The 21,475-nt window shown below is 51.4% G+C and overlaps 2 protein-coding genes and 1 non-coding gene across 4 annotated transcripts; 2 read left to right on the top strand and 1 right to left on the bottom strand.

Moving 5' to 3' along the window:
- The first annotated feature begins 310 nt into the window (after positions 1–310).
- SNAPIN (SNAP associated protein) lies at positions 311–10,272 on the top strand. The gene is made up of 4 exons (XM_038769052.1): positions 311–442; positions 614–660; positions 9,931–10,049; positions 10,126–10,272. The coding sequence occupies exons 1-4, from the start codon at positions 339–341 to the stop codon at positions 10,225–10,227; spliced, it is 372 nt and encodes a 123-aa protein (XP_038624980.1). The 5' UTR covers positions 311–338; the 3' UTR covers positions 10,228–10,272.
- Positions 10,273–10,448: 176 nt separating this feature from the next.
- On the bottom strand, positions 10,449–21,007 carry ILF2 (interleukin enhancer binding factor 2). Of its 2 annotated transcripts, XM_038769022.1 has the most exons (14): positions 20,989–21,007; positions 13,475–13,534; positions 13,055–13,097; positions 12,750–12,854; positions 12,576–12,653; positions 12,368–12,470; positions 12,027–12,092; positions 11,768–11,884; positions 11,582–11,660; positions 11,402–11,489; positions 11,242–11,303; positions 11,028–11,142; positions 10,859–10,949; positions 10,449–10,763 (listed from the first exon to the last, which is right to left on the bottom strand). In XM_038769022.1, the coding sequence occupies exons 1-14, from the start codon at positions 20,991–20,993 to the stop codon at positions 10,603–10,605; spliced, it is 1,173 nt and encodes a 390-aa protein (XP_038624950.1). In that variant the 5' UTR covers positions 20,994–21,007; the 3' UTR covers positions 10,449–10,602. The 2 variants fall into 2 exon arrangements, with proteins under 2 accessions (XP_038624950.1, XP_038624949.1); XM_038769021.1 differs by lacking the exon at positions 20,989–21,007 and having other exon boundaries at positions 13,055–13,103.
- A 331-nt stretch (positions 21,008–21,338) lies between these two features.
- TRNAM-CAU lies at positions 21,339–21,410 on the top strand. Its single transcript has one exon. It is a non-coding gene; the product is annotated as a tRNA-Met (tRNA).
- The last annotated feature ends 65 nt before the right edge of the window (positions 21,411–21,475 follow it).

Consider the following 21,475-nt stretch of genomic DNA (forward strand, 5'->3'; position numbering starts at 1 on the left):
CTACAACTCCCGGCACGCCCCGGGCGCGCGGGCGGGCGACGCCCATTGGCCAGTTTCTGGACTACAGCTCCCGGCGGGCACCGCTCCGGAACTACAACTCCCGGCACACCGCGGGCACCGCCCATTGGCCGACTTCCGGACTACAGCTCCCGGCGGTCGGCCGCTCGGGAACTACAACTCCCGGCACGCTCCGGGCGCGCGGGCAACGCCGATGGGCCGGTTTCCGGACTACAGCTCCCGGCGGGCCGCGCGGCGGGGACTTCCGGCCGGTCGGGGAGGGGAGGAGGAGGAGGGGGAGGAGGTTGTCAGTCCGTCCGTCGGTCCGTGAGGGTCCGGGGATGGCCGCCGTGTCGGAGGCCGGCACGGACCTGTTCGCCGAGGGGCTGCTGGAGTTCCTGCGGCCGGCCGTGCAGCAGCTCGACTCGCACGTGCACGCCGTCAGGTGCCGGGGGAGGAGGAGGAGGAGGAGGAGGAGGGGAAGGGAAGGGAGGTGGGGAGGGGTCCACACCACCCTCCTAAGGAGGGGGAGAGGGGTCCACACCACCCTCCTAAGGAGGTGGGGAGGGGTCCACACCCCCCCTCCTAAGGGCACCTTTCCCGCCCAAACCCGCAGAGAAAGCCAGGTGGAACTGCGGGAGCAGATCGACAACCTGGCCACAGGTGAGGCTCTGCGCCTGCGCGAACTCCGGACCCGCCCCGCCCCTCCCCTCCCCTCATTCATTCATTCATTCATTCATTCAATCGTATTTATTGAGCGCTTACCGTGTGCCGAGCACCGGACTAAGCGCTTGGGAAGTCCAAGTGGGCAACATCGAGAGACGGTCCCGACCCAACAGGGGGCTCACAGTCTAGAAGGGGGAGACAAGACAACCAAACAAAACATACTAACAAAATAAAATCAATAGAGTAGATATGGGTAAGTAAAATAAATAAATAAATAAATAGAGTAACAAATCAATCAATCGTATTTATTGAGCGCTTACTGTGTGCAGAGCACTGGACTAAGCGCTTGGGAAGTCCAAGTTGGCAACATCGAGAGACGGTCCCTGCCCAACAGTGGGCTCGCAGTCTAGAAGGGGGAGACAGACAACAAAACCAAACATACTAACAAAATAAAATCAGTAGAGTAGATATGGATAAGTAAAGTAAATAAAAAAATAGAGTAACAAATCAATCGGTCAGTCGCATTTATTGAGCGCTTACTGTGTGCAGAGCACTGTACTGAGCGCTTGGGAAGTCCAAGTTGGCAACATCGAGAGACGGTCCCTACCCAATAGCGGGCTCACAGTCTAGAAGGGGGAGACAGACAACAAAACAAAACATACTAACAAAATAAAATCAATAGAGTGGATATGGATAAGTAAAATAAATAAATAGAGTAACAAATCAATCAGTCAATCGTATTTATTGAGCGCTTACTGTGTGCAGAGCACCGGACTAAGCGCTTGGGAAGTCCAAGTTGGCAACATCGAGAGACGGTCCCTACCCAATAGCGGGCTCACAGTCTAGAAGGGGGAGACAGACAACAAAACAAAACATACTAACAAAATAAAATCAATAGAGTAGATATGGATAAGTAAAATAAATAAATAGAGTAACAAATCAATCAGTCAATCGTATTTATTGAGCGCTTACTGTGTGCAGAGCACCGGACTAAGCGCTTGGGAAGTCCAAGTTGGCAACATCGAGAGACGGTCCCTACCCAATAGCGGGCTCACAGTCTAGAAGGGGGAGACAGACAACAAAACAAAACATACTAACAAAATAAAATCAATAGAGTAGATATGGATAAGTAAAATAAATAAATAGAGTAACAAATCAATCATTCAATCGTATTTATTGAGCGCTTACTGTGTGCAGAGCACCGGACTAAGCGCTTGGGAAGTACAAGTCGGCAACGTATAGAGAAGACGGTCCCTACTCAACAGCGGGCTCACAGTCTAGAAGGGGGAGACGGACAACAAAACATATTCACAAAATAAAATAGAATAAATATGTACAAATAAAATAGAGTAATAAATACGTATAAACAAATATACATACGTACAGGTGCTGTGGGGAGGGGAGGGAGGTAAGGATCCTTCCAAGCGCTTCAAAGCGGCAATGGGAAGACGGCCGATCCATTTCCAGCGAGGGAAGGGGGGCGGAAAAGGGAATCATTCATTCATTCAATTGTATTGAGCGTTTACTGTGTGCAGAGCACTGTACTAAGCGCCTGGAAAGGATTCATTCAATCGTATTTATTGAGCGCTTACTGTGTGCAGAGCACCGGACTAAGCGCTTGGGAAGTCCAAGTTGGCAACAGATAGAGACGGTCCCTACCCAACAGTGGGCTCACAGTCTAGAAGACTAGAAGTCACTAGTCTATTATTAATAATAATAATAATAATAATGATGACATTTATTAAGTGCTTACTATGCGCAAATCACTGTTCTAAGCGCTGGGGAGGTTACAAGGCAATCAGGTTGTCCCCCGGGCGGCTCACAGTCTTCATAATAATAATAATAATAATGATGATGATGGCATTTGTGAAGCGCTTACTATGTGCAAAGCACTGTTCTAAGCGCTGGGGAGGTTACAAGGCAATCAGGTTCTCCCACAGGGGGCTCACAGTATTCATAATAATAATAAATGATGATGGCATTTGTTAAGCGCTTACTATGTGCAAAGCACTGTTCTAAGCGCTGGGGAGGTTACAAGGCAATCAGGTTGTCCCCCGGGGGGCTCACAGTCTTCATAAAAATAATAATAATAATGATGGCATTTGTGAAGTGCTTACTATGTGCAAAGCACTGTTCTAAGCGCTGGGGAGGCTACAAGGTGATCAGGTTGTCCCATGGGGGGCTCACAGTCTTAAACCCCATTTTACAGATGAGGCAACTGAGGCACAGAGAAGTGAAGTGACTTACCCAAAGTCACCCAGCTGACAATTGGCAGAGCCAGGACTTGAACCCATGACCTCTGACTCCAAAGCCCGAGCTCTTTTCCACTGAGCCATGCTGCTTCATCCCCATTTTAATAATAATAATGGCATTTATTAAACACTTACTATGTGCAAAACACTGTTCTAAGCGCTGGGGCAGGAACAAGGTGATTAGGTTGTCCCACGTGGGGATCACAGCCTTCATTCCCATTTTGCAGATGAGGGAACTGAGGCCCAGAGAAGTGAAGTGACTGGCCCAAAGTCACACAGCTGACAATTGGTGGAGCCAGGATTTGAACCCATGACCTCTGACTCCAGAGCCCGGGCTCTTTTCCACTGAGCCGTGCTACACAGATGAGGGAACTGAGGCACAGAGAATAATAATAATAATAATGGTAATGGCATTTGTTAAGCGCTTACTATGTGCAAAGCACTGTTCGAAGCACTGGGGGAGATACAAGGTGATCAGGTTGTCCCACAGGGGGCTCACAGTCTTACTCCCCATTTTCCAGATGAGGTAACTGAGGCCCAGAGAAGTGAAGTGACTTGCCCAAAGTCACACAGCTGACAATTGGTTGACAATTAGTACTCTATTTAATTTGTACATAGTTATTTTATTTATTTTATTTTGTTAATATGTTTTATTTTGTTGTCTGCCTCCCCCTTGTAGACCGTGAGCCCACTGTTGGGTAGGGACCGTCTCTAGATGTTGCCAACTTGGACTTCCCAAGCACTTAGTCCAGTGCTCTGCACACAGTAAGCGCTCAATAAGTACAATTGAAGGAAGAAAGGAAGTTAACTGAGGCCCAGAGAAGTGAAGTGACTTGCCCAAAGTCACACAGCTGACAATTGGCGGAGCCGGGATTTGAACTCACGACTCCGAAGCCCGGGCTCTTTCCACTGAGCCACGCTGATTGAATGAATGCCTTCTAGACTGTGAGCCCACTGTTGGATAGGGACCGTCTCTATATGTTGCCAACTTGTACTTCCCAAGCGCTTAGTACAGTGCCCTGAACACAGTAAGCGCTCAATAAATACGATTGGTTGATTGATTGATTGCTTGAATTAATTCATTCAGTCGTACTTATTGAGCGCTTACCGTGTGCAGAGCACTGGACTAAGCGCTTGGGAAGTCCAAGTTGGCAACATCGAGAGACGGTCCCCACCCGACAGCAGGCTTACAGTCTAGAAGGGGGAGACGGGTGTCAAGTCGTCAGAATAAATAGAAGTAAAGCTAGATGCACATCATGAACAAAATAAGTAGAATAATAAATCCATACAAGTAAAATAAATAGAGTAATGAATCTGTACAAACATCTATACAGCTGCTGTGGGGAGGGGAAGGAGGTAGGGCGGAGGGGATGGGAAGCGGGAGAGGAAAAAGGGGGCTCAGTCTGGGAAGGCCTCCTGGAGGAGGTGAGCGCTCAGCATTGAGCCCCATGTGGGACAGCCTGATTACCTTGTATCTCCCCGCAGTGCTTGGCACATAGTAGGTGCTTAACAAATACCAAAAATATTATTATTATTGAGCACTTACTGCGTGCTGCTCTAAGCAGCGTGGCTCAGTGGAAAGAGCACGCTCACTAAGGGCCCCGGACGTCAGAATAATAATAATAATAATAATAATAATAATGTTGGCATTTGTTAAGCGCTTACTATGTGCCAAGCACTGTTCTAAGCACCGGGGTGGGGTGGGGGGGGATACAAGGTCATCAAGGTTTACCTTGATTACTAGATCTAGAATTTCCTTCTAGAATTACTGGGTTCCCTTCTAGACTGTGAGCCTGCTGCCGGAAACCATTAATAATAATAATAATAATAATGTTGGCATTTGTTAAGCGCTTACTATGTGCCAAGCACTGTTCTAAGCACCGGGGGGGAGATACAAGGTCATCAAGGTTTACCTTGATTACTAGATCTAGAATTCCCTGCTTGAATTACTAGGTTCCCTTCTAGACGGTGAGTCCGCTGCCGGAAACCCGTATTAATAATAATAATAATGTTGGCGTTTGTTAAGCGCTTACTAAGTGCCAAGCACTGTTCTAAGCGCCCAGTGGGTGGGGGATACAAGGTCATCAAGGTTTACCTTGATTACTAGATCTAGAATTCCCTGCTAGAATTACTAGGTTCCCTTCTAGACTGTTACCCCGCTGCCGGAAACCCTTATTAATAATAATAATAATAATAATAATGTTGGCATTTGTTAAGCGCTTACTATGTGCCAAGCACTGTTCTAAGCGCCAGGGTGGATACAAGATCATCAAGGTTTACCTTGATTACTAAATCTAGAATTCCCTTCTAGAGTTACTACTACTAATAATAATAATGATGGCATTTGTTAAGCGCTTACTATGTGCAAAGCACTGTTCTAAGCACTGGGGGGGGATACAGGGTGATCAAGTTGTCCCCCGTGGGGCTCACAGTCTTCATCCCCGTTTTTACAGATGAGGTAACTGAGGCTCAGAGAAGTTAAGTGACTTGCCCAAGGTCACACAGCAGACTTGTGGTGGAGCCGGGATTCAAACCCATGACCTCTGACTCCAAAGCCCGGGCTCTTTCCACTGAGCCACGCTGCTTCTCTAGGTTCCTTTCTAGACTGTGAGCCCGCTGCCGGAAACCCTTATTAATAATAATAATAATGCTGGCATTTGTTAAGCGCTTACTATGTGCCAAGCACTGTTCTAAGCGCCCTGGGGGATACAGGGTCATCAAGGTTTACCTTGATTACTAGATCTAGAATTTCCTTCTAGAATTACTAGGTTCGCTTCTAGACTGTGAGCCCGCTGCTGGAAACCCTTATTAATAATAATAATAATAATAATGTTGGTATTTGCTAAGCGCTTACTATGTGCCAAGCACTGTTCTAAGCGTTGGGGAGGTTAAATGGTAATCAGGTTGTCCCACTGGGTGGGGTGGGGGGCTCACAGTCTTTATCCCCGTTTGACGGATGAGGGAACTGAGAAATGAAGAAGTGACTTGCCCAAAGTCACACAGCTGACAAGTGGCGGAGGCGGGATTTGAACCCATGACCTCTGACTGTAAAGCCCAGGCTCTTTCCCCTGAGCCACGCTGCTTCTCTGCGATGTAATATGGGGATGAAGACTGAGAGCCCCACATGGGACGACTTGATCCCCCCCAGCGCTTAGATTAATAATAATAACAACAGCATTTATTAAGCGCTTACTATGTGCTAAGCACTGTTCTAAGCACTGGGGAGGTTACAAGGTGATCGGGTTGTCCCACCTGGGGCTCACAGTCTTCATCCCCATTTTACAGATGAGGGCACTGAGGCCCAGAGAAGTGAAGTGACTGGCCCAAAGTCACCCAGCTGACAAGTGGTGGAGCTGGAATTTGAACCCATGACCTCTGACTCCAAAGCCCGGGCTCTTTCCACTGAGCCACGCTGCTTCTCTAATATTCATTCATTCATCCAATCATATTGATTGAGTGTCTACTGTGTGCAGAGCACTGGACTAAGCGCTTGGAAAGTACAAGTCGGCGACCGGGGGGGCTCACAGTCTCCGTCCCCATTTGACAGATGAGGAAACTGAGGCCCAAAGTATAATGATGATGGCATTTGTTAAGCGCTTACTATGTGCCGAGCACTGTTCTGAGCGCTGGGGGAGATGCAAGGCGATCAAGTTGTCCCACGTGGGGCTCACAGTCTCCATCCCCATTTTACAGAGGAGGTCACTGAGGCACAGAGGATAATCAATCGTATTTATTGAGCGCTTACTGTGTGCAGAGCACTGTACTAAGCGCTTGGGAAGTACAAGTTGGCAACATATAGAGACAGTCCCTACCCAACAGTGGGCTCACAGTCTAGAAGGGGGAGGATAAATAATAAACACTAATGATGGCATTTGTTAAGCGCTTACTATGTGCCGAGCACCGTTCTAAACGCTGGGGTAGATCCAAGGTAATGAGGTTGTCCCCCTGTGGGGCTCAGTCTTCATCCCCATTTTACAGATGAGGGAACTGAGGCCCAGAGAATAACGATGGTGGCATTTGTTAAGCGCTTACTATGTGCCGAGCACTGTTCTGAGCGCTGGGGGAGATGCAAGGCGATCCGGTTGTCCCACGTGGGGCTCACAGTCTCCATCCCCATTTTACAGAGGAGGTCACTGAGGCACAGAGGCTAAATAATAAATACTAATGATGGCATTTGTTAAGTGCTTACTATGTGCCAAGCCCTGTTCCAAACGCTGGGGTAGATCCAAGGTAATCAGGTTGTCCCCCGTGGGGCTCACAGTCTTCATCCCCATTTTACAGATGAGGGAACTGAGGCCCGGAGAAGTGAAGTGACTTGCCCAGTCACAAAGCTGACAAGTGGTGGATCCTGGGTTATCATCATCATCATCAATCGTATTTATTGAGCGCTTACTGTGTGCAGAGCACTGTACTAAGCGCTTGGGAAGTACAAGTTGGACTTAGATTAGAACCCATGACCCCTGTCTCTTTCCAATAAGCCACGCTGCTTCTCCATGGTTCTAATCCCGCCCTCCCCATCTGCTGTGGGACCTTGGGGAGGTCACTTTCCTTCTCTGGGCCCCAGTAATCACACCTGTTCAAATGGGCGTTGATCCAACCCGATTGGGTTGGCTCCACCCCAGCGCTTAATACAGTGCCTGGAGCATAGTAAGCGCTTAACAAATGTCATCATCGCTTCCCTGCTACCACGTCGATCCAAAGACTTCTATCCCCCCACGATTACCGCTCCTTTACTGGCCTCCTCTGATGATAATAATAATAATGATGGCATTTGTTAAGCGCTTCCTATGTGCAAAGCACTGTTCTAAGCGCTGGGGGGGATGCAAGGTGATCAGGTTGTCCCACGTGGGGCTCACAGTCTTCATCCCCATTTTACAGATGAGGGAACTGAGGCGCAGAGCAGTGAAGTGACTTGTCCAAGGTCACCGGCCCAGTCACTCTGCTGCTGTCTTGCCAGTCTTGAACCCGGCTCTCTTGCTGCCAACTCCATGCCCACGTCCACCCTCTTTTCTGGAACTTTTCTGGAACTTTTTAGACTGTGAGCCCACTGTTGGGTAGGGACTGTCTCCATATGTTGCCAACTTGTACTTCCCAAGCGCTTAGTACAGTGCTCTGCACACAGTAAGCGCTCAATAAATACGATTGATGATGATGATGAACTCGCTCCCCCCACCTTAAAATCATCTTTCCTCCAAGAGGCCTTCCCTAAATAATCCCTCCTTCCCTTCCCTAACTCACCCTCCCTTCTGTGTCCTTGGATCTGTGGAGGATACCATTTCAGCAGTTTAACTTGAGAAGCAGCGTGGCTCAGTGGAAAGAGCCCGGGCTTTGGAGTCAGAGGTCATGGGTTCGAATCCCCGCTCCGCCACTTGTCAGCTGGGTGACTTTGGGTAAGTCACTTCTTCTCCGGGCCTCAGTTCCCTCCTCTGGAAAATGGGGATTAAGTCTGTGAGCCCCACGTGGGACAACTTGATTACCTTGTATCTACCCCAGCGCTTAGAACAGTGCTTTGCACATAGTAAGCGCTTAATAAATGCCATTATTATAATCAGGTTGGACAGTCCCTGCCCTCCAGGGGGCTCAGTCTTAATCCCCATTTTAATAATAATAATAATGATGGTATTTGTTAAGCGCTTACTATGTGCAAAGCACTGTTCTAAGCGCTGGGGAAGATACAAGGTTATCAGGTTGTCCCACATGGGGCTCACAGTCTTAGTCCCCATTTTACAGATGAGGGAACGGAGGCCCAGAGAAGTGAAGTGACTTGCCCAAAGTCACACAGCTGACAAGTGGCCGAGCTGGGATTCGAACCCATGACCTGGCTCCAAAGCCCATGATCTTTCCACTAAGCCACAGCTGCTTCTCCAAATTTTACAGATACTCGCCCCACCCTCAGCCCCTCATCACTTATGTACAGCTATCATTTAGGCGCTTAGCAAAGTGCTCTGCACGCAGCACTGAAATACCATGCATTGATTGAAGTCTGTGTTAATGTAGAGTGTGAGGTGGTTATGGGCAGGGATGTCTACAACGAGGCAGTGTGGCCCAGTGGGTAGAGTGCAGGCCTAGGATTCAGAAGGACCTGGGTCCTAATTCCAGCTCCGCCACGTGTCCGCTGTGCGATTTTGAGCAGATCACTTCCCTGGGCCTCAGTTGCCTCATCTGCAAAATGGGGAACTGAGATTGGGAGCCGTGTCCACCCCGACTATCGCATGTAATAATAATGATGGCATTTCTTAAGCGCTTACTATGTGCAAAGCACTGTTCTAAGCGCTAGGGAAGTTACGAGGTGATCAGGTTGTCCCACGGCAGGCTCACGGTCTTAATCCCCATTTGACAGATGAGGTCACTAAGGCTCAGAGGAAGTGAAGTGACTTGCCCAAGGTCACACAGCAGACACGCGGCGGAGCTGGGATTCGAACCCGTGACCTCTGACTCCAAAGCCCGGGCTCTTTCCACTGAACCATGCTGCTTCTCTACCCCCTCTCTAAAGGCTAGGCCTAGGAGTCAGAAGGACCTGGGTTCTAATTCCAGCTCCGCCACGTCTCTGCTGAGTGATTTTGAGCAGATCACTTCCCTGGGCCTCAGTTACCTCATCTGTAAAATGGGGAATCGAGACTGGGAGCCCTAGGGATTTATTTTATTTTGTTAGGATGTTTGGTTTTGCTGTCTCCCCCTTTTAGACTGCGAGCCCACTGTTGGGTAGGGAAAGTCTATGTTGCCAAATTGTACTTCCCAAGCGCTTAGTACAGTGCTCTGCACACAGTAAGTGCTCAATAAATACGATTGATGATGATGATGATAGGGAGGCAGTGGGGCTGTGCCCGCCCCGACTATCGTGTATCTGTCCCAGCGCACGGTACAGTGCCACAGTAAGCCTTTAACAGATACCCCCGGTGATTACTCTAGCGTGTTAAAACTTTTCCGAGCGCTTAGTACAGGGATGTTAGGATTGACGGGGGGAGGGCTGGGGGGGTCCCCCTGGCCCCCCATGCCCAGCCGCACTTGCCCGCAGAGCTGTGCCGCATCAATGAGGACCAGAAGGTGGCCCTGGATCTGGATCCCTACGTGAAGAAGCTGCTGAACGCGCGGCGGAGGGTGGTCCTGGTCAACAACATCCTGCAGAACGCTCAGGTAGCCCACGCTTGGCCCGTCCCCGCCCCGTGCCCCTCTCCCCGCCCCCTCGCCCACCCCCGTCTCCCGCCCGCAGGAGCGGCTGCGGCGGCTGAACCACAGCGTGGCCAAGGAGACGGCGCGGCGCCGGGCCCTGCTGGACGTGGGCTCCTACCCCCCCGGCTCCCCCGGCAAATGAGGCGTCCTCTGACCCGCCCCTGCCCGCTTTGGGGGGCAGCGGCGGCGAAGAAGCGGAGCCGGGGTGGCGGCACCCCAGACGAGCCTCCTGTCCCTCCCTGGGAGGGGGGTGGCCGTCTGCAGGTCGCCCACCCCTGCCCAGGAGAACCCCAGTGACTACTGTTCCCCAGAGGGGGAAGAGGGACCTATAGGCCCCCGGGTCAGGGAGGGAGTTGCTTTCAAGGGGCAGAACGTTTAATGGTTTTCTACAAAATAAACCACAAATAGCCACCAACACACACACAGTTCAACGCGGCGGCCGAACGGAGCCGGCCGCCTGCCCTTCCTTTCCCTTTTCCCTTTCCCCTCCTCCTCGGGACGGAGCGGGTCCGGGCGGTCACTCCTGCGTCTCCATGCTCTCCTCCTCCTCGCCCTGGGGCGGCTCCTCCGTGGTCTCCTCCTCCTCCTCCCCCTCCTTCTTCTCGGGGGGCTTCTCGTACGCCTTCTCGGACGGGGTGACGATCACGCCGTCCCACGTGGACATCTCGGAGGCCAGGTCTGCCGCGGAGGGACGGGGAGGTGGGTCCCTAGGGCGGGCGGCGGGGTCCCCCTGCCTTCCCCGCACCCCCCAGCCCCGTCGCCCGGCAACTCACAGCTGGCATCGCCTTCCTGGCCCAGAATCTTCCGGAAGCCGCCGTGCGACAGGATGCGGACGAGGGTCTGGGCCGTATAGCACACCATGTCCTGCGGGGAGGGTGGAGTTTGGAGGCAGCGCCGGGCTGGAAAAGGAGGGGGGTGGGAGGCCCGCCCCCACCTCCGTACCTGCTGCTCCAGCGTCATGACAGTGTGGACTCTGAAGTTGCCGCTCTCGCAGGGGTCCGTGATGCCCACGGAGCCGGGCAGGAAGAGGCCGGCCGCCAGGATCTGCAGGCAGCGTCTGGGGTGGGACGGAAGGGGCCGGGGTTTTCCAGGGGGAAGGGGCTCTACCCCGATCCCACCGGGAAGGGAAGGGGGAGAGGAGACGCGGTCCACGCACCTGTAAGCCACGTTGAGGGCCAGGGGCTGTCGGGTGGGGTTGTTCATAACGGCATAGTGGCCCTGCAGAAGAGAGGGGCGGGGGGTGCGAGTGAGGGCGGCCGCGGGGGGTGGGAGCGGGACGGGGGCGCGCGGAAGAGGGGGAGACCGCAAGCAGTTACCAGCAGGTCCAGGATCCACGGGGTGAGGGGCTCGAAGCCGGGAAACCGGACCCTCAGGTCCTTCAGCAGCCGGATGAGGACCTTGACCCTGAGGGGGACGGGTCGGTCCAGTCAGGGGGGCGGGCCGCCCCCGATGACCTCCGCCCCCCCCCCCCGCCCCCACCAGCCGGCCCAACTCACGTGGACTGGGAGGCGTTCTCCTCGAACCAGCGGGCGTGCCGGATGGCGGCCAGGGCGCTCTGCAGCACTTTGATGTCCACTGCGGGCCGAGACAGCGGGGCTCGGACGGACGGCCTCCCCCCGGCCGGGGAGCCCGCCGTCTCTCCCCGCCCGACCCCGCGACCCGGTCCCCGCGGCCGCCCTCACGGTGGAGCTCGGGGTCCAGCTTGCGCAGGTTGGGGGGCACGGTCGTGATGAGGATCTTGACGGTGGCGTCGGCGGAGCTGATCTCGAAGCCGGTCTCGTTGGTCAGCATGGTCAGGACTGGGGGGGGGACGGCAGCAGGGTGTCCGTGGTTACAGGTGTGTGGACCGCGTCTCCTCTCCCCCCTCCCTTCCAGGCGGGATCGGGGCTCCTCTCCCCCTGGAATTCCCCAACCCCCTCCCGGGGGTGAGGGGATTCAAACCTTCAGCAGGGTCCTGGGCGCGCAGACTCTCCACCACTTTGTTCCCCAGAGCGGCAACGGCTTCCACTGGTCCAGGGGCGGGCAGGTGGGAAGCGGATCAATCACTTCCCCAGAAACCAGGATGTGGCGGCCGGGGCGGAGCGGCTGATTCATCTCGTACGCCAGGGCCCCGGGTGTCCCGTCTCCCACCAAGGGCCCGGTACTTGTACTTCCCAAGTGCTTAGTACAGTGCTCTGCACACAGTAAGCGCTCAATAAATACGATTGATTGATTGCAGAGAGTGTGTGTGAATGTGTTTGGGCCCCTCGCCAGTCGCCGGACGGACAGACAGACAGACTCACGGGTTGGCAGGATCTTCAGGATGACCACCAGGTCGGCCACATTGTGCCCCGTGGTCATGGTCCCCTTCTTGTACGAGCCCACCTGGCGCACCTCCTCGATTTGCTAGGTTGCGGGAGGGAGGGGGAGAGTGAGTCCGTCGACCCCCAAAATGGGCCACGGTTAGGGGGGCAGGGAGAGGGGGGTGGGGGGACCGGGTAGCTAGCTCACCACTTCAAAGGTGCCGGGAGCCACGATCAGGTTGTCGATGACGTTGTTGATTTTGGTCACCAGCGACAGGATGGAGGCCTGGAAGGCGAGGCCGGCCGAGGCTGCGACTCTACCGCCACCGGTCCGTCCGCCCGTCCCCCCTCCCGCCCGCTGCCCCCCGGGGCGGACGCCCACCTGCTCCGCCGAGTTGGGGGCGAGATCCTGGTTGCGCTTGAGCAGCGCCTCGCTGAACGGCGTCTCGTCCTGAGCCGGCTTCACCCGCGGGAAGGCCATCTCGCACTGGAACGGGCGGCCGCGCGGTCCTCTGAGTTAGCCTCCGGCCGAGCCCCGGCCCAGGACAGGCGAGGTCCCCGTCCCGGGCCCTGCCGCCCACCCCCACTCGGGAAGACCCCGGAAATGTCGTGGAGAGGGCCAACATGGAGGTGTCGGTCACACACGCCCCCCCAACCCCACCGCCCGTGGCCCGGAAGGAAACTCACCACGTAGAAATCAAACGGGATGTGGGGCACGAAGGGGCGGAACCTGGAGCTCAGGGCAAAGAAGAGGGGGTCGTCGGCTCAGCCGGATCCGTGGGTGAGGGCTCCTTTCCACCTGAGCCAAGCCGCTCAGGCCAACATCTCCCACAGAGCCCCCCCCCCCCCCCCCCGCCCCTCCTCAATATTCCCTTCCTCATCCCCTCCCCTCCGTCCCTTCATCCACAGTCCACTCTGGGGTGCAGGGTGATGGACTCTAGGGAACGAGCCCTGCTCTGGGGGCGGGAGATCTGGGTTCAAGGTCCGCTGGGTCAACTGGGCCTTGGCCAACCAACGGCATGGGACCTCCTTCTGCACGCCCGCCCCCCGCCAGCCCCCAACCATCAATGCCCTCTACCTGCCCCCCCATCCAGGGCCACCGCTCACCCTCCTCCAGGGCCCCCTCTGGACCCGAAGCGCCCGCCACGGCCACGGCCTCTGTCTCCCCTAAAAATAAAACCAAAATTCAGTCATCTGATGGTCTTTCCTGAGCATCTGCTGTGTCTACATCACTGGACTAATACAACTGGAAAAATCCAATATAACTGGGTTGGTAGGCCCGATCCCTGCCCATGGGGAGTTTACATTCTAGTGGGGGTGACACACAATAAAATAAATATTACAGATAGGAGAAACAGCATATATGGATGTGCTGCAGAGCTGGGGTAAAAATCAAAGTGCTTAGTAGGGACAAATCTAATGCCTAGGTAATCCTGAAGGGAGAGCAAATTAGGGGAAATAAGGACTGTTACAGAAAGTCTTTTGGAGGACGTAATAACCATTCATTCTATATTTACTGAGCGCTTACTGTGTGCAGGGCACTGTACTAAGCGCTTGAGAAGTACAAGTCGGCAACAGAGACGGCCTCTACCCAACAACGGGCTCACAATCTAGAAATAATAATACTTGTGATATTATTTAAGCGCTTGCTATGTGCCAGGCACTGTACTAAGAGTTAAACACAAGGTAATTGGGTTGGTCATAGTTCCCGTCCCACACAGCGCTCAGTCTTAATCCCCACTGTTTGGATGAGGAAACTGAGGCACAGAAGTGACTTGCCCGAGGTCACGCAGCAGGCAAGTGGCAGAGCTGGAATTAGAACCCAGGTCTTCTGACCCTCAGGCCCATGCTCTTTCCACTAGGCCATGCTGCTAATTTTGGAAGGCCTCTGAAATTGGGAATAGTGGGGGGTCTGGGGGATGTGAAGGGGGACGGAGGACTCGGGCAGGGGTTTGGTGGCAATCAACACCGAGGCAGTGAGTAAGACAGAGTTGGCGATTGCAGCAGGAAATCAGAAGAGCTGATAAAGTGCCTTAAAGCCAGTATTGGGGAGTTTCTTTTTGATGACTTCCCCCTTCTAGACCGTGAGCCCACTGTGGGCAGGGATTGTCTCCGCTGCTGAACGTTGGCGGCCTTCCCAGACTGAGCCCCCTCCTTCCTCTCCCCCTCCTCACCCCCCTTACCTCCTTCCCTTCCCCACAGCACCTGTATATATGTAATATATGTTTGTATGTATTACTCTACTTATTTTACTTGTTCATATCTATTCTATTTATTTTATTTTGTTAATATGTTTTGTTTTGTTCTCTGTCTCCCCCTTCTAGACGGTGAGCCCACTGTTGGGTAGGGTAGCTCACCTCCTCCAGGAGGCCTTCCCAGACTGAGCCCCTTCCCTCCTCTCCCCCTCGTCCCCCTCTCCATCCCCCTCATCTTACCTCCTTCCCTTCCCCACAGCACCTGTATATATGTATATATGTTTGTACATATTTATTACTCTATTTATTTTACTTGTACATATCTATTCTATTTATTTTATTTTGTTAATATGTTTGGTTTTGTTCTGTCTCCCCCGTTAAGACTGTGAGCCTACTGTTGGGCAGGGACTGTCTCTATATGTTGCCAATTTGTACTTCCCAAGCGCTTAGTACAGTGCTCTGTGCACAGTAAGCGCTCAATAAATACGATTGATGATGATGATGACCGTGTCTATATGTTGCCAGCTTGTACTTCCCAAGCGCTTAGTACAGTGCTCTGCACACAGTAAGCACTCAATAAATACGATTGATTGATTGATTGAACTGTACTTCCCAAGTGCTTAGTACAGTGCTCTGCACACAGTAAGCGCTCAACAAATAAGATTAGATGAATAATAACAATAATAATGGCATTTGTTAAGCGCTTACTATGTGCAAAGCACTGTTCTAAGCACTGGGGGGATACAGGGTGATCACGTTGTCCCACAATCAATGCCTATTTTACAGATGAGGCCCAGAGACGTTAAGTGACTTGCCCAAAGTCACACAGCCGATAAGTGGCAAAGCCGAGATTAGAACCCATGACCTCTGACCCCCAAGCCCGGGCTCTTTCCACTGAGCCACGCTGAATGAACGTGGAGGTGGATGGGCAACTACTTGAGGTTTTTGAGGAGCTGTGGTCTCCAACTTTTTGGAGAAAAATGATCCAGGCGGCAGAGTGAAATGTGGACTGATGTGGGGAGGGGGCTGCTGCCATAACCAAGGCGGGAGAAAAGTGCTTGGACCCTCGTGGTGGCAGTTTGGACGCGGGGTGGGGGGGGCGAATCCTAGAAATATTAAAACGGCAGAACCGACGGGATTTGGAGACTGGAAATCCGGGTTGAATGAGATGAGTCGAGGGCGGTGCCAAGGTTCCGGGCTTGTGAGGCGGAGGGGCTGGGGGTACTTCCCAAGCGCTTAGTACAGTGCTCTGCACATAGTAAGCGCTCAATAAATACGATTGATTGATTGATTGGAAGGTGGTGTCCCCTTCCTTCCTCTCCCCCTCGTCCCCCTCTCCATCCCCCCATCTTACCTCCTTCCCTTCCCCACAGCACCTGCATATATGTATATATGGTTGTACATATTTATTACTCTATTTATTTATTTATTTTACTTGTACGTATCTATCCTATTTATTTTATTTTGTTGGTATGTTTGGTTTTGTTCTCTGTCTCCCCCTTTTAGACTGTGAGCCCACTGTTGGGTAGGGACTGTCTCTATGTGTTGCCAATTTGTACTTCCCAAGCGCTTAGTACAGTGCTCTGCACATAGTAAGCGCTCAATAAATACGATTGATGATGATGATACAGAGCCGGGAAAATCTCACGGGGTGGGGGGAGATGACGAATTTGGTTTTGGACATCTACCTAGATATTCATTCATTCACTCAATCCTATTTATTGAGAGCTTACTATGGTTTTGGACATCTTCCTAGATATTCATTCATTCACTCAATCCTATTTATTGAGAGCTTACTATGGTTTTGGACATCTTCCTAGATATTCATTCATTCACTCAATCCTATTTACTGAGAGCTTACTATGGTTTTGGACATCTTCCTAGATATTCATTCATTCACTCAATCCTATTTATTGAGAGCTTACTATGGTTTCAGACATCTTCCTAGATATTCATTCATTCACTCAATCCTATTTACTGAGAGCTTACTATGGTTTTGGACATCTTCCTAGATATTCATTCATTCACTCAATCCTATTTATTGAGAGCTTACTATGGTTTTGGACATCTTCCTAGATATTCATTCATTCACTCAATCCTATTTACTGAGAGCTTACTATGGTTTTGGACATCTTCCTAGATATTCATTCATTCACTCAATCCTATTTATTGAGCGCTTACTATGGTTTTGGACATCTTCCTAGATATTCATTCATTCACTCAATCCTATTTATTGAGAGCTTACTATGGTTTTGGACATCTTCCTAGATATTCATTCATTCACTCAATCCTATTTACTGAGAGCTTACTATGGTTTTGGACATCTTCCTAGATATTCATTCATTCACTCAATCCTATTTATTGAGCGCTTACTATGGTTTTGGACATCTTCCTAGATATTCATTCATTCACTCAATCCTATTTATTGAGATCTTACTATGCACAGAGCACTGTACTAAGCGCTTGGGAAGTACAATACAGCAACAAATAGAGACAATCCCCGCCCACAATGGGCTCGCAGTCTGTGTCCCCCCCGAGATCCTCCAGACCCAGGAGACGGTTTCCCCTTCTGCCCCCACCAGATTCATTGAATCGTATTTATTGAGTGCTTACTGTGTGCAGAGCACTGTACTAAGCGCAGATTCTCCCCCCTCCCCCAAAATCTGGTCAGGAAGACCCCTGCCCCACCTTCATGTCCCCTTCCCCTCATTAGGCTGCAAGCTTGTTGTGGGCAGGGAAGGTGTCTATTACATGTTGCCGATTTGTACTTCCCAAGCTCTGCACACAGTAAACGCTCAATAAATACGACTGAATGAATGAACTGCTGCACTGCCCTCCCCCAAGCACTTAGTACATCCCGCCTCCGCCGCCTGTCTGCAGTGTGACCTTGGGCAAGTCACTTCACTTCTCTGTGCCTCAGTTCCCTCATCGGTAAAACGGGGATTAAAAGTGTGAGCCCCACATGGGACAATCTGAAGACCCTGTATCTACCCCAAAGCTTAGAACGATGCTTAGCACATAGTAAGTGCTTAACAAACACCATCATCATCATCATCATTATTATTATTATTATTATTATTATTACTGTGCTCTGCACACAGTAAGCGCTCAATAAATACGATTGTTTTGTTGTCTGTCTCCCCCTTCTAGACTGTGAGCCCGTTGTTGGGGAGAGGGGGAGGGGGAGAGAGAGAGAATAAGCGCTTAGTACAGTTCTCTGCACACAGTAAGCGCTCAATAAATGCGATTGAATAGGTTGCCGATCTGTACTCTCCCAAGCGCTTAGTACAGTGCTCTGCACACAGTAAAGGCTCCATAAATACAACTGAATGAATATGTTGCTGATCTGCGTGGCTCAGTGGAAAGAGCACGGGCTTTGGAGTCAGAGGTCATGGATTCGAATCCCAGCTCCGCCATATGTCTGCTGTGTGACCTTGGGCAAGTCGCTCAACTTCTCTGAGCCTCAGTTACCTCACCTGTAAAATGGGGGTTAAGACTGTGAGCCCCCCGTGGGACAACTTCATCACCTTGTATCCCCCCCAGCGCTTAGAACAGTGCTCTGCACAGAGTAAGCGCTTAACAAATGCCATCATTATTATTATTATTATCTGTACTCTCCCAAGTGCTTAGTCCTGTGCTCTGCAAAGTAACCGCTCAATAAATACGATTGAATGATTGAATGAATGAATGAAAAGACAGGGTCATCCTGCCCTCCCCCCCACCCCACCCCCGGAACCCATGCCTCCTCCTTCCTTCCAAAATAATATTTTAAAGAGGGATATTGGTAAGGCCCTCATTTTGATAAACAACGGCTCAGTGGGAAGAGCCCAGGCTTGGCAGTCAGAGGTCATGGGTTCTAATCCCACCTCCGCCCCTTGTCTGCTGTGTGACCGTGGGCAAGCCACTTCACTTCTCTGAGCCTCAGTTCCCTCATCTGTAAAACGGGGATTCTTAATCCCGTGAGCCCCACGTGGGACAACCTGATCGCCTTGTATTTACGCCAGCGCTTAAAACAGTGCTTGGCACATAGTTAGCGCTTACCAAATACCATCATTAATTAATTAACACGGGGATGAAGACTGTGAACCTCACGTGGGACACCCTGATCCCCCCACAAGTGCTTAGAACAGTGCTTCACAGATAGTAAGCACTTTGTGGCTCAGTGGAAAGAGCCCGGGCTTTGGAGTCAGAGGTCATGGGTTCAAATCCCGGCTCTTCCAATTGTCAGCTGTGTGACTTTGGGCAAGTCACTTAACTTCTCTGGGCCTCAGTTCCTTCATCTGTAAAATGTGGATTAAGACTGTGAACCCCACGTGGTACAACCTGATCACCTTGTATCCCCCCAGGGTTTAGAACAGTGATTTGCACATAGTAAGCGCTTAACAAATACCAAAATTATTATTATTAACAAATACCATCATTATTATTATTATTATGTTGCCTATGTAAAATGGGGATGAAGACTGGGATGACATGATCACCTTGTATCCCCCCCAGGTCTCAGAACAGTGCCTAGCACATAGTAAGCGCTTAACAAATACCAAAGTTATTATCATTATCCAATACCATTATTATTATTATGCTGCCGATGTAAAATGGGGATGAAGGGACCGAGAGCCCCACGTGGGACCACCTGATCACCCTGGATCATTCATTCAATCGTATTTATTGAGCACTTACTGTGTGCAGAGCATTGGACTAAGCGCTTGGGAAGTACAAGTTATTGCACATAGTAAGCGCTTAACAAATACCAAAATTATTATTATTAACAAATACCATTATTATAATTATTATGCAGCCGATGTAAAATGGGGATGAAGACTGAGAGCCCCACGTGGAACCGCCTGATCACCCTGGATCATTCATTCATTCCATCGTATTTATTGAGCGCTGTGTGCAGAGCACTGGACTAAGCGCTTGGGAAGTACAAGTTATTGCACACAGTAAGCGCTTAACAAATACCAAAATTATTATTATCAAATACATTATTATGATGTTGCCGATGTAAAATGGGGATGAAGACCGAGAGCCCCACGTGGGACCGCCTGATCAATCTGGATCACTCATTCCCTCGTATTTATTGAGCGCTTACTGTGTGCAGAGCACTGGACTAAGCGCTTGGGAAGTCCAAGTTGGCAACAAATAGAGACAGTCCCTACCCAACAGTGGGATCAATCAATCAATCGTATTTATTGAGAGCTTACTGTGTGCAGAGCACTGTACTAAGCGCTTGGGAAGTCCAAGTTGGCAACATATAGAGACGGTCCCTACCCAACAGTGGGCTCCCTCAATCAATCAATCGTATTTACTGAGCGCTTACTGTGTGCAGAGCACTGTACTAAGCGCTAGGGACGTCCAAGTTGGCAACATAGAGACGGTCCCTACCCAACGGTGGGCTCCCTCAGCGCTTCGCACATAGTAAGCGCTCAACAAAGCAGCCCGGAAGCAGCGTGGCTCAGTGGGAAGAGCCCGGGCTTTGGAGTCAGAGACCACGGGTTCGAATCCCGACTCCACCACCTGTCTGCTGTGTGAGCTTGGGCAAGTCGCTTCACTTCTCTGGGCCTCAGTTCCCTCATCTGTGAAATGGGGATGAAGACTGTGAGCCCCACGTGGGACAATCTTATCACCCTGTATCCTCCCCAGCGCTTAGAACAGTGCTTGGCACATAGTAAGCGCTTAACAAATGCCTATTATCATTATTATTATTAACAAAGACCCAACAGTGGGCTCCCTCAGCGCTTAGAACAGTGCTTCGCACATAGTAATGATGATGATGGCATCTACTCCGTTCTATTTATTTTATTTTGTTAGTATGTTTGGTTTTGTTCCCTTTTAGACAGTGAGCCCACTGTTGGGTAGGGACCGTCTCTATAATGTTGCCAATTTGTACTTCCCAAGCGCTTAGTACGGTGCTCTGCACATAGTAAGCGCTCAATAAATACGATTGATTGATTTGTGAAGCGCTTACTACGTGCAAAGCACTGTTCTAAGCGCTGGGGGGGGGAAATACAAGGTGATCAGGTTGTCCCACGTGGGGCTCACAGTCTTCATCCCCATTTTACAGATGGGGTAACTGAGGCCCAGAGGAGCGCTCCACAAAACTATTACTACGTGTCCAAGCGCGTAGTCCAGTGCTCTGCACACAGGAAGCGCTCAATAAATACGAATGAATGAACGAATGAATGAGTGAATGAATGAATGAGTGAATGAATGAATGAGTGAATGAATAAAAAGACGGGGTCGCCCTGCCCCTCCCCCCCCCCCCCAGTCCATGCCTCCTCTTTCCTTCCAATATAATAATCGAAAGAGTAGGCTCGGATTTTGTGCTAAGCACTGCTGTAAGCGCTGTGGTGCAGAGGAACGATTGTCCCGAGCTCCTCAGGAAGGTTCAGCGCGCTTTTTCCCCCCGGGGCCCCGGGGCCTCACCTCATGGCGCCCGCGAAGCCGAACAATGGACGTCGCCTCAGCCCGCCACCAACAGCCGCCTTCGCCACCTCCCAACAAGCCGCGCTGCGATTGGCTCCTCCTCCCGCCGCCTCGCCCCGCGGCCGGGCAGCCAATAGGAAGGCGAGCCCCGGGAGCCTCGCCCAATGAGATCGGCGTCCGGGACGGGGAGGGGAGGAGCCAGCGACGGCGGGGGAGCTTTCTTTTTCGGGCTTCCGGAGGGGGGCGCTGCGGCGGAAGCCCGAGCGTCACCCGCGCGCATGCGTAAAGGCAGCCGCGGACCACGTGGCATATATTCCTGATAAAGACAATAATCGAGGGGACGAGAGCGGAGCAGAGTGGCGCAGCGGAAGCGTGCTGGGCCCATAACCCAGAGGTCGATGGATCGAAACCATCCTCTGCTACTTACGATTTTTAGGCCTTTTTTCAGGCACATTACTGTTTTTATTTTTTATTTCTTTTTCGCATC

The sequence above is a fragment of the Tachyglossus aculeatus genome, chromosome Y4 (genome assembly GCF_015852505.1).
Source record: "Tachyglossus aculeatus isolate mTacAcu1 chromosome Y4, mTacAcu1.pri, whole genome shotgun sequence".
In the NCBI taxonomy this organism is placed as follows: domain Eukaryota; kingdom Metazoa; phylum Chordata; class Mammalia; order Monotremata; family Tachyglossidae; genus Tachyglossus; species Tachyglossus aculeatus.